This window comes from Callorhinchus milii, unplaced genomic scaffold, assembly GCF_018977255.1.
Source record: "Callorhinchus milii isolate IMCB2004 unplaced genomic scaffold, IMCB_Cmil_1.0 Scaffold17, whole genome shotgun sequence".
NCBI classification, from domain to species: domain Eukaryota; kingdom Metazoa; phylum Chordata; class Chondrichthyes; order Chimaeriformes; family Callorhinchidae; genus Callorhinchus; species Callorhinchus milii.
This window is the reverse complement of record NW_024704758.1, coordinates 10,676,805-10,694,959: the sequence shown is the minus strand read 5'-3', so window position 1 is coordinate 10,694,959 and position 18,155 is coordinate 10,676,805. Positions and strand designations below refer to the sequence as shown.

The 18,155-nt window shown below is 39.5% G+C and overlaps 1 protein-coding gene across 2 annotated transcripts in view; it reads right to left on the bottom strand.

Annotated features, from left to right (window-relative positions):
- Positions 1-18,155, bottom strand: part of lrp4 (low density lipoprotein receptor-related protein 4) — a 146,888-nt gene that overhangs the window by 76,282 nt on the left and 52,451 nt on the right. For both annotated transcript variants that reach the window (XM_007887656.2, XM_007887657.2), the window contains exon 2: positions 1,646-1,798. In XM_007887656.2, the coding sequence (XP_007885847.1) occupies positions 1,646-1,798 (153 nt within the window). The remainder of the gene's footprint in view (positions 1-1,645; positions 1,799-18,155) is intronic.

Here is an 18,155-nt window from a genome sequence, read left to right as displayed (position 1 = left end):
AAGAGGCACAGATCCTCCAAAACGAGTCTGTGCATAGGGGACCTCATCTATGCTCGTTCTTTTATGTAAAAATGCATCTAGCTCCAATGACAGCTCATTTGATAAAGAAACAGCATGGTGTGAAATTTCGCTATGAAGGAAGGTCTCAGGTTTGATCTCTGGATTATGCCGAATTTGCTAATAGTGCAGCTCAACACATGATCATGTGAGTGAGGTAGTGAGGTGCTGGATGACAATGGTTGCGGGAAACACCACAACAGCAGCGTATAGTCAGTCATAAGCGAAGGGAATTGTGCAAAAACTACTTCTAAGGAGTATTTTCAAGTTTGTTACTTTGGTTTTGAATATCACCTACTAACCCACATCTATACCCTTAGATTCACACAAAACACTAAGTCAGCATAATAAATTCTCAAGTGAAGTTTATGTTTTATATACACAACCACTCAACCCATCTTCCTTCAGCAGATAGACAGACAGACATACGTTCGAAGATTCCCCAATACTCCATTTCTGAGCTGCGTCCCAGTCATAGACAAAGCAGTTTACAAAGGAAGCCAGCTGGGAACCTGCACATCTCATTGGCAATCTAGTTGGCAGATCTGTGCGACAGCCATCTCTTGGCGCTCCAAGGCCAAATCCAATGTGAAATCTGCATCTTTCTTACTGCCTCATTTCTGTTCTATTTGCAATGTATTATCAATGGAGCCATCATTGCCATTAGCACTGGAGAGGCAGAGGGAGCACACTCAGGTATTCCAGTGATTATTAAATGACATACTCTTTAGTGTTTAATAAAAGAAACAGACTTGATGGGTTTGGAAACTACTTGTCTTAATTAAATGAAGATATCTTCACTGTACTATTCATAAAATCTGGAATATGAATAATTCATTGTCCTGTTGATACACCCTCTAAAGCTCATAAAATTATTAGCTTCATTTTAATTTAATTCCCGGTGAAAGCCTGAGACTACCAACTGTCAGGATTTATACATGTGACTAAGAATTAGGTCAGCTTGTATTTTTCATTATTTATTACCATGTTAAGAACTACCTTGAATTTAAAGAGCGCTTCTACGTTATTAAAAAAATGTTTAATGGGTTTTCATTATAAAATACTGCAAAACAGTCTGTTTAAACACATGCAGCCAGCTCCCATTAACATTTTAGACTTTGGGGAAAGAATATCATCTACTAAAGTAGTTCCCCACAAAAGCAGTGATTGGTAATTGTATTTTTAATGGCCATACATGAATAAATGGGCATTTTATACGATGAAGACAAAATATATTAATGATATAATATTCAAAATGGAACAAAAGTTCTAAGGACTGCTCCAATCTCCGACTTTGGATAGTTGTTCAGATACTTCCTTAGAAGAATGGAGGGAATGAATGAATAAATCAGACTGTTCTCTCTCCGAATGGCCAGTTGCAGAACGATATTGGCAAAGGCTTTGCAATGAGGTCAGTCAGTTAGTTGCCTTTATTGTAAGTATTTTGTCCCTCAACAGCTAAAGCAATTTAATCCAACAAAATCATTTAATTATTAAATTCGGAGGTCAAACAATATTGAATCATAAAAAGAGAAAGGTGTGCACAGAGGCCTGGCTATCAGTTTCCACTGCATGGTTTGTTACTTACTGCAGCCATCTTCATCACTATGGTCTCCGCAGTCATTGTCCCCATCGCACTGCCACTGAGCTGGAATACAGGTACATTCTCCAAATGCACTCACTGCGCACGTGAAGTGATTTCTACCACAAGAGCATTCAGTACTTTCTGTTCCTGTTGTACCTGCACAGACAGAAAAGAAATCCTCGTGATTAACAAGGAAGATTCTATCTTGATTCTATAATGTGAACCATTTTGACAATCTCACAGTACGATACTTTCCATCAGAAAGACATCAGTTCCATTGAATCCGTTAAAATGGGATTGCTAATCATTCTGCCCATAAAATATACAGTCAATTCACTCTACAGTATATTCTGCAAAGCTCTTTGAGACGTCTCAAAGATGTGATAAGGCGCTATATTAAATGCAAGGATTATTATTATTATTTGTTTGGTATTTGCTTCACAGACGAATGAACTTTTCCGGATCTTTTCTATTTTTCTTGTGATATGCAGCTGTCCAAACACTTACAATTTACCCCCATCATAGAAACTTCAAAGATTTTATTTGATGTACTTCCAAAGATCCAGAGATCACCTGCTACCTTTTTTGTTAAATACACACAAAATGTTAATTTACTTTCAAGTGTTTGAGTTACACTATAGTACAGTAGACACTGCAGGTGCGTAATGCTCTCTTTCAAAGATAGAAACGAGTTGAAATAAGTGTAAAGCTTCTTTCACATACTTCAAACGTAGATGCAGTAAGATGGCAAAAAAAAGTTCTTGTCAGAAAGTTTTTTTTGACTAATGTGGAACCAAAATAATATTTTAACACGCATATTTGATATTGCCCAGCAGGGCAACCATCTCTTCTGGTCATATGAAATGATTGTATTCATTCAGACCTAATGCATATTGTATTATTCCATTACTGAGTATGCAGTTGTTCAACTGGCACAGGGTAACCATTTGAATATATCAAACCTGTCAACTTGCACTTGCTTGAAGTGAGATTTACTCGTTTTGGTTTACAATTGTAAGCAATTTCAATGCATCTCACTCTTCTCTTTAAAATGAATAGCTCCATTCGTTGAAATAGATTTCCAATCAGTCTTCATTTAAGTGCCTCAGGCCTAACATGACAGCTTTGGCACAGAGCAGGATTATAGTGGAGTAGATGCAGTAACAGGAGATTGGAGGGGTATCATTTCCTATAACAAGATGCTTGTACCAAATCACCAAAAAAATAGGGATTTGGCAGAAAATTCTGCAGAATATATCCACATTTCATAATACTGTATTTTTAATGCACACCTTGCAGGATCTAACATTGAGTGTAAACTGCAATAGGCCTCCCACTGACAGGAAGCAATAAGTCATCCTTTACCCCACCCCAAAACAAACTCTAGTACCTACAAATCACATCTGAATATTAGGCTAGCATACTGATATTTTGATCAAACTAGGAGGACATTATAGATGTTCTTACTGCAGTATCTACAGCGGAAAAGGGAGATAGTTTGTAGAAAATATGTTCTAGATTCTTCAATAGCTATCCATTAATTTGGTTCTGCTACCATTGAGGAACAGTTTCCACACAGGAAATGGATTGAGCAAATGTTTCCATATCTGAAAAATAATCTAATGCACACTAATTATGGTTTCTCTTTGAGCTCCTGCAGTTTTCGGCCAAATGGCAGGATTTCTATTTCACCAGTTTAAGTGTTTCTCTGATTGCACCTGAATCCTATTCAATTATTTAGCAAAAAGATCCCTGAAATCACAGGCTTTTCTTAAGAGTCCATTATAGAGTAAATCTGGCAAATGGAGAGAACAACCAAATATGTATTGTTCCCCATGTTAGCCACACTGGGAAGTTCATAAAATCATGTCCGTATGTTCTCTACTTCTAAATCAGAGGCCCCAATCATTCCTGAATTTCATCCAACTTTCCTTATCTGACCAGTTTTTAACCCTAACTAAAGTCCACCATTGGTCAAAATGCACCACACATGCATAAAACAAAGTGTAGTCCCTCCCATTAAATTTGGCCTAGATGGAAATGGCTCCATACATGGTTTCAAGCACAAAGTTAGATTTTAGAAATAGAATCTGGCAGCATCTCTTTGAGAAGTGTTGTTGAAAGTAGGGATTCTGTCAAAAATATGCACTTTCTATCAAAGTCATCGCAAGCATACATTAAAAAGAGCAATTTTAGATAGCATTTCTGATGCTTGTTTTGAAGAGGCACTTGCTTACGCTGCACTGCCAGAGCAGCATCTGTAGTTACAATAGTTCTACCTTATTCAGGCATCTTTAATCCAATTAGAGCCTTGTTGGTTTTGACAAAATAGCCACTTGAAATCAGCAGCTGTTAATTCAGACTCGAGGTTTCTGACCCTATAGGGTTCCCCATTGTTGCTCCTTATGGCTGCATTTCCTCTTTCAACACAAGCTGGTAATGTCCAGACATTTTAACCAGTGCCACAGGGCACACTACTGCTGACAGAAGTGTGCATCTCCAAGTCTGACCAGTTTTTCTGCATTTCTCAGATGGAGCACTCAACTGCCTCATGGTAGCAAGTGTTCCATCATTTAGTGGCCTTTCCCCATTTTTTTNGTGCTCCCCTCGAAGACAGTCAAGGTACTTGACTCATGTCAAGGCACAACTTTTGGACTGATTTGACCCTTCTCTCGCCTATGCTCTGGGGAAGTTCTACTGTCAAAGCAGTCATTACCTAATTCAGACAGACCAGAGAACCTTTCTTTACAGTATCTTTGAACCATCACCAACAACAAGCAGAGGGTTTATCTGTTGAGTCATTGGGTAGCTGAAGAAGGAAATGTTGATCAAATGTCTTTGGGTTCTTTGTGCCAATATGTTCTCTGTGGAGTGTTGTCAAATCATTAACAGTTTGCCTGTTCTTAAACACAAGAATAAAGCACTCTCTGAGGCAATATGCAACAGGCCGGTGTATATCATTGTTGAGTAAAAGACAGTAGCAGTAGATGATTTAAGTGGGAGTGAAGGTTATCTAAACAACATCAGTCTTCCTCATCAGTGTAATGAGAGGGAGTGAGCAGTCTCTTTACAACAAAGGCAACAATAAAGTGTCAAATTTAATCAGTAAATCACCAGCCACGATAAGCATCTTATTGTGTTGTACAATGGCATGGATGACCACGGATAGGTTTGAAGACTGGGTAAAGTGCACCTTGGGATACAGCAGAGTCTCCAATTACACTCTGTAGACACAGTTGTTCAAATGATTTGCTTTGAAACTGTATACATCTCGTACAGCCACAAACATCACTGGAATGTCAGTTTTCATTTTGCTGCTATTTTTGTAGCAGTAATTTGGACTCTTTTTTGCCATTTAGAACTTTAATGTTGATCTCACAAAATTTAAATGCTGCAATTTTACACAGCTTGTGGAAAAAATGACTTGGTAGCAAAAAAGGCAAAACTAGAAAAACTGAAATGCCTGAGACGAATTTGGGCTTCTTCAGTCTGGTTGTAAACTTAGATTTATCCTGGAAGTAAATGCCTCCTGTGAAATAAAATTTAAACCAGCTTTGATGAAAACCAATCGCAATCTGGTTAATAAAAACTTCTTTCTCCAACTCTGGCTGACATGCCACAGAACATAATATCAGTTAATATAATCTGATTTGGCATATGTTTTGGCCGAGAAAGCACATAAATGTGCTCAAGTTCACTTTAGAGCCAAGGACCTTTATTGAACCCAATTAAACAGCCATTTGTCAGATCCATTCCTGGTAATAATTGGATGGCACAGGTCTAAGTTGAAAGGTTGCTCTGGAACTCTCATGAATGGTTGTAAAAGGTCAAGGAGAAATCATTTTGAGTTTCTAGTATACTCGAGCATGTTTGATACATCGGAGTGCTGGTAAAGATCATGTAGAAATGGTAGACTGATGCAGCACAAAAGGGTTCCTCAAAGTTGAAGTACATCATTGAAATGATGAGCTTAGCTTTGTGGTCAACTGGTTCTGAATACAACTTGGAGGTAGGTGATGGATCCTGTTACTTGATGCAAAATAGGGGAAAGAGCTCCACTCCTCTTTGTCAGAAATAGATGGTGTAATCCTGGTTAAACCAAATTTGACCCCAATTTTGTCTTGAAAAGTTTTAAGTTTAGACCACAACAACTTGCAAATGTACAATGGCCTTTGCGATGGGTAGTGTCTTGAGGCACTGAACAAATGTAGAGCTTGATACTGAACTGGGGAGAAAGGGAAAACACTACCACCATTCAATCTTCCCTCCTCTTTGGTCTCCAACCTCATACAAGGGCCTGAAGATGGGAACAGAGGGGGCAAGGTGGAGGGATTGAGGGAGAGTGTTCCAGAGTTTTTGGGTGTAGTGACTGAAAGCGGAGGGTACGAGGGATGAGCAGGAGACCGGAGCCAGTCAAGCAGAGGCAAAGGATAGTGGGTTGGGGAGTAAGCAGGTCAGAGAGGTAGGGATTAATTACCTATTAGGCTATTGAGGAGCTCAGCCTTTTCATTTTAAGCAAAGATTTTTTGAATTGATGGTCCTTAATGAAATTGCAAAAATGAAAAGAATCTGTGCATTCATTTACATTCCATCAAAGCAACAAAGCAAAAACAACTGGCAGCATTTTGGAGTCTTACCACAAATTCAGATGTTTTATGTTAGTAAGCAAGGGCCGGTCCAAATGTTGAATAAAGGGGTTTTCATTACACAAGTAAGATTATCATTTTAAATTCATAATAAATCTTGGGAAATCAATAATGCTTCAAAGATTTGATATGATAAACAGTGTAGTATAAACGTCAGGAAAAATCAGCTCCATTTGTGTGATTTTTGGAAAGGTTACCATGCCAACATTTACTCAAAACAAAGATAACATTTCACAGCCGGTCATCAGTAATTTAAGAAAATGAGAGGGTGTCTATTTCTGGCAATAGCTGTTTTTGCACCTTTAACTGTGTAAACCTTGCCATTGGGATACAATATGGCCTTGGAGGAAACAAGATCTAAACCTTTATACAATACTAAGAACCAAAACAAAGGGTTTAAAAGGTGGTCGAGTTGCGATTACTATTTTATTTATTGGTGAATGATTGTGAACCAATCAGCCACGTGGCAGAAGATTTATTTACTAACTACTTCTGTTCTTAAGTCAACCCACGACATGTAGCTTGGCCAATTGCGTCCCCTCATCTATCAAGAAAGGAGTCAGCAAGTTTTTAAGTTAACTGACATTTTGTTGACTTGTTAAAAGTTGTGATTACAAATCCCTAAACCGATGAGTTCCTATGTAACAATGGAAAGACGAAGACAGACCCTTATCAGAATAAGTGACGGAGTGCAACCTTCATACAATAGCTTCATTACCATTCACTGGTCTTAGGGCGAGTGCTTGGAGCCTGTGTGAGGTAAGGTTCAAATGAATCACCATTCTAAATTGGCCATCACATTATCCTAATAGCATTGAAGCGATAAACAAGTTGTGGGCCATCTTCAACTTTCATCAATCCCTTAATTTGAACACCAAGTTATTAGCATTTAAAAATATACACATTTTATACATTATAGTCGAGTCAAAGAACTTGACTGTAAAATAGCTCCTTTGAAGTGACAAACGTACCTAAACGTGTGCAGACACGTGAAGTACGATTAGAAATAGTACCTGCTTTTTTATGTCAATTCTCAGCATCTGATAACATTTTAATTAATAATCTCGGTGTAAATTGAGCTTCAACCATTCTAAATCTGTCACAAGTTCAATAAACAAGATGATGACAAATGTTTAACACATGTAATTACTTTCTCAACATATCTTTGCCATCACAATCTCCTGTAATAAGATTCCCGTTCAGGAAGCAGGGGCTTTTTGGCATCTTTTGTTCTGCAAGACACAGATACGAAGCTACAATTAACAAGGGAAGGGAAACAATATCATGCCCACTGACTGAAAAGACTGATGGCACCCTGGGACCTGATACACAAAGAAAGGTTTAACAAGGGAAATAAAATGACAGGAATGATGATATGAATGAACTGCTCAGACCATACTAAGTTGTAGATAGGTCTCGCAATGAGAATCAACAGAAAATCACCACAAACTCGATAAAAATTCAAGTCTGATCATGTCTGGTTTCACTGAACAAGAAGAGATCTGAAAGATACTTGTGTGCAGTGTGACTGCCCGTGTGACTAATTCTTTCCTTGCAACCCGTTGCTTCAAAAAGAACTCACTACGCAGAAGTAACATTTTCAGCAGTTTCTTAAGCCATTCCTGTGGCCAATTAACTTAGGGAATGGATAAAGCAATACCCACAGATAGGTTTCTTCCCATTATTAATTAGCCACGCTGATTACCTGTAGTCAGAAAATGATGGCAGTCGCCATGGAGAAACCATTCAGCTTGTTGCTTCAGTCACTGCTGTTCCCAGTCAACAGAACCCACCCTAAAGAGCCCACGTAGCTAACACAAAAATGGCTTACATCCTAGGTTACACAGCTGGCTGACAGTGGTGGCAGGTGCTGTATTGTTGTATCCAGTGCTCCGTATCTTTGTGTATACATACATGCACACACACATATATGTATATATACACAAACTCTTAGTCTGAAAGTTGCGTCTAGTTCTGTGCTCTATACCATCATATGATGAGTATGGACAGGGGAAATGGACCAAATGAAGCTATGTTAAATCAGAAGTAGGCATGTTTGATTCTGGCTGTGGATTTCTGAAACTGCCCATATAGTACAGTATTTGTTTTTGTTAATTTACTCTCCCCATGATTCATTGTAGGTCTCATGAAGTTGGAAGAAAATCCAGGGATAAATAAAAACGGGTTTGTCCTCCCGATTTCCTCCCCAGCCTGCTCCTCGCCTGAATACAGGGTCAAAAGAACCAGTTATCTGATCAAAATAAAATGAGAGGCATATCTCACAGGCAATGAAAAAGCATGGGCACATCCCAGGGGGAGAGGGATAACGAGAAACGGTACTTCAAAAGGAGTCGAGTGCACAAGCTGACTGCACAAAGGTCGATCCTAACTTGATCAATTCTCTTTAATAAAAGTTGTAGAATTAAAATCATTAGCAAGTAGGGCACAGAGAGGGGCATCATATTGGCCAAATGTTACCTTCAATCCAACTACAGCAGACAGATGACTCCACTGAGAGCATATGAGTCTTTTCATATGAGCTTCTGAAAATAAACTATTTTGAACGGTTACCTATAGTTGTTTGAGGTTGTCATGTTCGAACCCTGAAATCAGACCAGTGTGAGGGACAGTGCTCTCCACCCAACACCCCCACACACACTTTACTACTATCTTCGTTTTACTTCGCTTATTAAATAATTCAACATGACATAATCCCCAGTATTACCATGGCTTGAGGCTCAGCTGCACATAGTTGTAGACTGGACAAGGAGGAGACACAGAAACTAATTAAACCGAATGCTTGAATTATAAATAGGTCCCTGGAACAAACTGGCTACCAGCATTACAATAAGTTCCCAGAACAGAGTGCTGTATTCCGCCAGAAATCACTGCCCTTCAGCCAGCCAATTAGATTGTTGGATTACAATAAATCATCGACTCATTTATAATGGTTGCTGCATGTTGTCCTGAAGCATTTACTTTGAACAGTAACATCAAGCAGCACACAGCCAATTCCAGGGACACAGAGGTAGACGAGAACCATTTCTTTACTCAAAATTCTACAGTTGATAGATTGAGTCAGTTGTTCTTCCCTGGGACCGACTGAGTGCGTTGCATTATGTGGGCCTATAAAATGTTATTTTGTCATGCAGCAAATAGCCCTTTCTGCTCTCCTGAAGTCAGTGTCACGTGGTGAGATTCAACTCTACCAGCCATTCCAAGGTCTTGGACAACATCTTCATGTGGGAACCTAGTCAGCAAGGTGATGGGTTTCTGCACGTGTCGCGACACCCAGCTGAACAAAAAATATTTACCGAGCAACTCTACCGCATTCATTAGATGATGTCAAGCACATATATGGTGTGTGGCACAAAACCCCCACAAATTCCACCTCATTACAGTATTAGAAGCAGAGTACAGTAATTGATGGAAAGCAGATTCAACCCACTTTGTGCTGTTTGTAGCAATGCATTACAAGTCACCATTTCGTGAAAACAGTTGTAAATCAACAATTGTCATTGTGGAAAGAACCAAGGATTAAAGCTTAAGGCATAAGTACTTGTTCACTCAAGAAAGTTTCCACGAAAGTTCTGTTAATACCATCTCAAGTCTTACTTGGTTTGTTACCAAGTCATTGCACATTGGTTTGGGCACTCAGCCTGCTGGTCTTCTGCCCTGAGTTTTTTTTTAATGGATTGTTGTAAGTTTGTTTAAAAAAAACAAGCTTTATGTTATTTTTAATTCATAAACGGAAAATTGAGCCCTGTACTAAACTAGAAGGTGTAAGAACTTCAGTGCTGAATTATGCTTCAAGGGAGAGTTCAAAACTAACCTGCTAATGCACTGAAAATCCCAAAATTGCACTGAGATTATTCACAGAACCAAGGTTGAAATTCAAAGCTACAAACTTGGATATGATTAGACCATTGAATTTCTCATGAAACTAAACAGTTTGTGATTTTACAAAGGACACGGATGATTAATTAACTGTAAAATTAGCCACTGAAAGCTAAATTTTAGTCCAATAAACTGGAGTCAGGCTGAGTTGAAAAGACCTGTTTCATTCCTCCTTCAGATACATTCTTGTCAACGTTTGTCTTGTCTCCCCAGTGTGGATTTTCTTTTGTACTATCCTTAGTCGCTCCATAGAGCAACACCAAGTTTTTTGCCAAGGATTGTTTTATAATAATAATCCTTGCATTTGATATAGTGCCTTATCATGTCAATGAGACGTCTCAAAGCGCTTCACAGCGCTCACTTATTGTAAAGTGAATTGACACTGTATTTTGTAGGTGGTTTCTTCCAAGGCATTTTAAAATGTCACTATTGAGCCGGTCACCGTGACTTATGAAAACTTGCGGTGTCATCTCTTCCTGCAGAGCCTCAAACTCAGTGCCTCAATGCCTCCCTTGCAGCATGGGTGAGATAAGGAGTTTGCCATGTGGTTGCCAATGTTATAACAAGCTTAGACAATGGCTATTTGTGGGAGGGGGAGAAAATGGCCACTTATGTGTAAACCTCGACAACTGGAAAGGAAAATAAATACATCCACCGTCCTGTACTTAACAGTCAGAACGAAACACAAGTGTGCACCAAATTCTTTATGCACATATAATGTGTGGTGGAAATAAATCATGAGGCTTCTGCAGTATTTATCCCACCCTTTATTAAACTGTAAACCATTGTATTATTGGAAAGCTTCTAATTTGGCTCCTGGTACATTACAATTAGTACGTATTTGGCACCAAAAAAAATTGGCCTCTTAACACATAACAGGATGACTGCCAAAAACTCCCCCTTAAAAATACATTTAATCTGATTAGAAATAACAGTCATCAGGCATTACTGAACAATCCTTTCTTTCCCCCACAAAACCATCTAAGGGATCTTTAAAACTCAGTGGGTTTGAGTGACTCCCTCCCTGTGGCACAACTTCACACAGTACTTGAGTTACGTGGTTACTGTGGATTTCAATGAATTTGCCAGCTATTCTTCAACTGTAGGGAATCCTCCTACACCCATCAATTTCTTTAATCCTATTTCTGACATTCATTGGTCTGATGAAAGAGCATTCAATTCTTGATTACATGCGTTCCAAACAATCGTAACTTTCCAGTGAAACCACAGCAGGAAAATGCTGTGCAAATGATGGGCTCACTGTGTGGTCATGGGATATGCACAGGAAATAATGTAAGAGCATTTCCTGAACTATAGTTAAAATTAGATGCTAATGCTATATATATTATATACACTTTTGACAGAAAGGGTCTAACATAATTGCAAAAAATAGAAACCTTTTCGCTAAAGTTATGAAATTTCCAATCATAATGCTGTCATGAAAAGATGCTATTTTTAGCAATCGGCGTATGGTAGACAGACCCCAGAGAGAGTTTCGATTGCCATCTGAATTTTGTGGTTGGCATATGATTGTTGACTGCTGAGACACAGCTGTATAAGTCAGAAGGTATTAATAAAATCCTCCCACCCTCTCCCTGAATGATGAGTGAATGGTACCATTTGGCATTGAATGGAGTCATATGGTGTCTATGTGTTATGCGAGCATGTCACCCAGTGCGCGCCCCAATGCTGTGAGTTGGAACCTGCCTGGAACTGAGGCAGATGTAAAGGTAATGATAGCCAGGACTGGTGCTGATCCCTGACTGTCCAGCGCCTTGGGAAATCCTCCTGACTTGAAAGGCGCTACACAAATGTAATTTGTTGTTGGTGCTCGGCTGTCAGATGACCACATGTATGAGGTGTTCTCTGGCTTCCATTACTTCAAATCAAACGTGGCTCAGAGTGACTGCCACCATCATATTAAAAAACGGAATTTCCTATCGGTGAAAAGGGGAGACGATAATCATTCAATCAATCGGTTTTCTCACACAACTCTTTCCACCTGCAAAGTGGACATTTTTGTATATCCAACTGCTTTTCTTTGCAAGACGAAAGAGAATGGAAGCTACCAAGAGTACGAGATTGCTTTTGATAAATACGTTTCAGCTTGTCTTCCTCCCTGATTGGTATCTGTTAACTTGCATTTATCTTTCTGCTTTCCTCTGGGAACTGATCTTCTTCCTCTTCTGCCTGACACAAAAAGAATGCATGACCTTGCAGTCTGCAGTAAAAAGCCTTAAAGCTCATTAGAACATTGACAGGTAAGAGACAAGCCAACACAAGAGTTTGCGATGTAGCTGGGAGATTTGTAATCATTGTGTAGCAGGAACGCAGCAGTACTTCACAATGATGCATAAAGCCAGCACTGTACACGTGCTTCGACTTAATTTCCTGAAAACAACCAAGTTTGCAGTAAGAAGAATGCACCTTCTCTCGCTAATCTCATTTTTCATGAATGAGAAGATAAATTGTTGTCAAACATCTAAAAGGAAGATGTATGTGAAGTCCTGTCCCATCAGGACAACCATATGCTGTGGTTTCCTAATTGGTAAGTTCTGTCCTCAGCTTTAAATGCTCTATACAATCAACTTCAACTCCCTCCAAGATTTCCTTTGCTTGTCTCCTCAAGGCACAAACTAATGCTGGAGTTTAGCTCCACAATCAGTGATTGCCCCATACCTCGGTCAAGAGACTGTGTAAGTGAAGGGAGGCGTTTCAATTAGAGGTGGAAAGGGAGGGGATATTACAATACAGTATCATCTGTTGTCTACCCATGAACATTTTCTAGCTGGTCAGTGAAGAAATATCAGGATCTGCAACCCTTACCTCATGTGACATAGATGCGGTTAATTACTGCTGAGATCATCGAATTCTATGGCAGCTCCCAGGTTAGGCACCGGAATTAGGGCACTTTGGCACTGCCCCTTTAAGATCCAACCAAATTGGAAAAGTATTGCTTTGGTGATTATTGGTCCTTGCATGTTGGATTGCTCATCAAAAGAATTGGAAAAACCTAACAGTCAACTCATTCCTACAGGGCAATGCACATCTCTTCCAAACTGTAAATTCATTACATTATTAGAGGAGACAATACAGTTGAATGATTCAAAACTTTCCAGAGCTTCTCAGAAATGGCCAACATTTCGCCCTGCCAGGAACCACAGGTCTCTCGCTTGCTCTAACCACTGAGCTACAGGACTCATTGTTCAAATAGTACACTACTGACAAACTGCATTTCAAAGCCTAATTATTGTACATGAACACTTGACTTGGAAAAGTATTTGTGATTGTTACTTCAAATAGCTTGCATAGGCCATCCATACAATTGTGACATTGTAATCTCTGACAAAATTGACTTCCATAAGATCAGGCAGTTTATATGGGATCGATGATCTCAGAACTGACCAGAATGTCTTTTAGAATCCCAAACACGAGGATACGAAACAAGAATCCTTAAATTTCATTTTCTCCTGGATGGGTGGTCTCTATCCTTTTCTCCACAGCTCCATTGCAAATGTATACACTCACTTGGCTCACTCATCTAAATCTCTACATTTGGCCCTTTTCCTCCCATTTGTTTTAAATTTTAACTGGCGCTTTTAGTTCAATGGTACTTGAATATTATTCTTTGGCTGATTGTGATGTCTGTATTGCTAAAGTGCTTATTTTGAAAAACTAATAAAGAATAAATGAGTGAAATTTTGTGAGACGGCTGCAATGTGTAAAGGGACAATGAAACAATTAATACCGTCATGCACAGCTTTACAAAAGTTAACAAGAGATACCAGTGTCTCATCTAAATCTGAACTCAGTTCACCCTCTTTAAGTCTAATTATTTTGTCCTTTCTGCTGCCATATGTTTCCAGCTTTATTTCTGACAACATGTCTGTTGCTCAAAAGGCCAGAGACTGACAACTAAAACAGGGCTTTCACCTCCTCGAGACTGACTTCATTCTGGCCACATGCACTTGCTGCAGAACTAACAACGCCCTTCCCCCTCCTCCAAAAGCTTGGGTCAATCTTCCCCGTCTGTCCCGATCTCACAAAGAATCATTTGTTATCTTTGAACTTGTCTCCTCGTCCATTCATTCTGGTGAAGTAACATTTCCAACTGAATGCTTGCGCAAGGAGATCAACTGGTTGCAACATTGATAGGTTCCAGCCCACTGAAAAGTCTGCTTTGTGCTCAGCGCTCTTGATAGCAACGAACAGTGCAGAGCAGTATTACAAGAGGAGCAGTTTGGGAGACTGTAATACATTGATGGTTTAGTTGGACCCTGCTATGTATTCAAGAGGACTTATCTGTATGGCCAATGCATTGTGGCCAGCTGGAAGACTCCCTTCCTCACCTGCTCAGCAGGATGCCTGAAAATGGCGTGTGAACATTTTCTCCTTCTCAGTCGCAGTGCAAAAGATGAACAATGGTCCCTGCCAACTCAGTACCACGCACAATGCGTTCATTTCTTCAGTTTATTTCTATCTACGCTGACTGCAGTGTAATAAAGCAAACCAAAACTTGCAAATATTTTGAGAGAAATACTGAACATTCCTTTTTTTGCTCTCAGGACACCTCGCCGTAAAGCCCCCACTGTAATGTAAAAGCAGAAAGAGTCAATTTCTTTGGAAACAACACATTTACGTAAATCATTATGCTCTCACGTTTCAGCTTTGTAGCTGTCACTGAATAACCAATGTACTGGCTCATCATATTGTAAAGCAACAATCTCTTTTTCAGAAAAATTATGAATCGGATCACGTTATATTTAAAACCTACCAGTGCTCCATTTTTTAAATTTTTATTATTTCAGTGTTTATTTTAACATTACAGCACAGAAACAGGCCATACGGCCCAACTAGTCCATGCTGGTGTTTCTACTCCATACCAGCCTCTCACCCCTCGTCATCCCCTCTCCCTTACCTGTTTATTCAGTATTCACTAGTTATTTAGTAGGTTTTGGAATAATATTGAACTATCGATCATTGTGGACTCCTGTAGCGTTGTGGTTAGAGCGCTCGCCTCGCAAGCGAGAGGACCTGAGTTCGATTCCCAGCAGGGCGAAACATTGGTCAGGTTTTCTTACTCCACACGCCGCTGCAGTAAGTAGGAACCCGGTTGTTAGCTGACTGGTGGATCACTTTTCCGGGGGTAATAATCCCTCCAATAATATAATTAAAAAAACGAATTTGGTCACTTTATCCGCACCTGTCTGTAGGATACTGCTGTGCACAATTGGCTGCGGAGTTTTGCCCATAAAAATATACTGTCGATTCACTTTACAGTACATTCTGTGAAGCACTTTGTGACGTGATAAGGCACTATATAAAATGCAAGGATTATTATGATTCCCTTTATTCCTTAAATTGAAATTCTGGTAAAACATCACAAACCCAAGCTCGATTCTGACACCCTGGAACAATTGATGGTTTGTTGGTTTAAGATGTTTAAGATGAGAAGCTGCAATATTTCTTTTACAGCAAAATGGTACAGGTCAATGTCACACATTCAAAACTCAATCAACCAGTGATCCCTGACTCATTACAAACCACAGCTGTCAGTAGATGCTTATAATGCAATTGAATTTAACTGAGAGAAATGATAACTGAAATGAAATGCTCTTACTGCCATTAAACCTCAGAATTTATTTTCTGCAACGTTAGCTCAGTCATTGAAGCCTTGCACCATGAGATGCAGCTTTCTGAGACCTCCAGCTACTTCAAGACAGACCAGTAAAACGCACAAGTACATTAATAGTTAACAATAGTACAATTTTGGGGGTAGTGCAAGCTAACAACGTTGAGCTTATAGCTTTCCCTTCACAAAAGAGAAGCAGAGCCCTGGGAATACATTCCTCGCACATGTTAGGAGCTCAGCTTGCCAGCGTCCAAATTTGGGGAGATTTCTAACGTTAGCAAAGAACCAACGGTCTCTGACAGCTGTTCACTTTAATCTGATGCAGAGCTTGGGTGGTTCTTAAAAAACTTTAAAATGAAAATAGATGACTTTACAATGGTTGTACTATACTTATTTCCTCCACCACTCCAATTTTCTTCCCTCTCCTGAAGGCACAGATGTGGGACTATGTACTCAGACGACTTCCCTCAATGATCAGTCATCATGTGCGATCCAAGGCAATGAGCATTAGCAGTCTATTCCACTGCGATGGGCAACACAGCTCAAAACAATTTTGCCCTCACCTGAACTAACTCCATTTATACTGCAATGCTGTGAAACATTACGTGCTGAAGTTGTCTCAAATGCCAAGGTGTGGTTTGACAACACTAGTTCAACCACTATTCTGTCTATTTTATATCATAAACCCCTGATGATACACAGATGAATGCCTGTAGGTATAGTTTCTTCGATGTCACAGAATTTCTAAAAATCTATGATGCAGTTTCCTGCCACCCCCCACCTCCCCCACCGCTCATTTGTGTAGGTTCCATGGGTTTTGGCTGCTTTCCAGTAACTTGCTCATCAATCTTCATATGTAAGATAGACAATGAAGGTCAGGGGGGTATCAGACAATGAGGTGCATTATAGCCAAGCTTAATTCTTTCCTAATCCAACTTTCACACTTGTGCAGTTTTCAGAAGCGCAATATTGATAGAATTAAGAGTGCTGATACTTTCCCTTCCTCCGTAGCACAGGGACATGGTTGCCACTTGGAATACTCTAATTCTGCCCTGTTGACGTGTGCTGGTTAATTACGGCAAGCAAATTGCACTCAAGACCTTTCAAGTACATATAACCTAGTCTTGCACTAAGCAGTGATTTTATCAACTGAAACAATACGATAGCTTCACCAGCGTTACCGAAAAGATAGTTTTTACAGATTTTATTATGCTCGTGTTAAACAAAGATTGCGGAATGAATAACCGTCTGAGCAAGTATTCCCTTTAAGCATGTACATCCATTAACCTGGGTGAGCAATTTTCAAAGTCTAATTTGTTGCCAATAGTAATTACCAGCACAGCCATTTGTGTTGTATTGCTGGCTGGTAATAACGTATCTATCCATACAAATTGTATGGGTTAGGGTTTTACAATACAATACAATACAAATTGTATGGATAGGATTCCACCTCGTATAAACAAGGGTGCACCATGGAGTGGGATGCAACAACAACATAAGAACATAAGAATTAGGAGCAGGAGTAAGCTATTCACCCCCTCTAGCCTGCCCCACCATTCAATAAGATCATGGCTGATCTAATTTTGTAATGTACACAGTATGATTTACTGTGAGATTGTTATGGATTTCATTAGAAAACTATAAAAGGTCCTGGAGAAAAAACACTCAAAACATGGAAAAACCTTGTTATGATACCAATACCCATAGGATCATGACGCCTGCTTCTCACAGTTTAAATCCTTTGATGTGTATTAGAAATTAGAGAGTGATAAAATACCTAACTTTTTCCCTTCACAATTTTCTCCCCTCTTAAGAAGGCAATAATTGATGCCAGTGCATGATTCCACTACTACCTCTTCCAAGTGACTATTCCTTATGTATAAACCTCAGCAGTGAGCGCCAGCAGACTATCAAACCATGAACGGAGCCCAATCCTGATTTCTCCGTACTGGAAACATTTCTTGCCTGGCCTTTGCATTTGTCTTAAAGAAAAACCCAGATGATTTAAAGCAACATCCACTGACTGTAGTCTTACATTATTCCTGGCTCCAGATTTCTCTCTTTACGTCTATGGGATAAGTGAATTATATATTAAACAGTCTGTGTGTGCATGAGTGTGCATACGTGCAACTAATTCTTACTTTGCCAGACAACCACAAACATCAAGCAAAGCCACTGGATAGAAATTAGGAATGACAACCCTGGCTGAGTCTCCCCTCCCCAACCTCAGGAGATCAATTGTACACAGGACGTTCAACTAACTCAGCCCAAATTATGTATTGAACCTAGTACTTTCCAGATCCATGTGGTTCAGTTTCATGTCATTGGACAAGTTTGC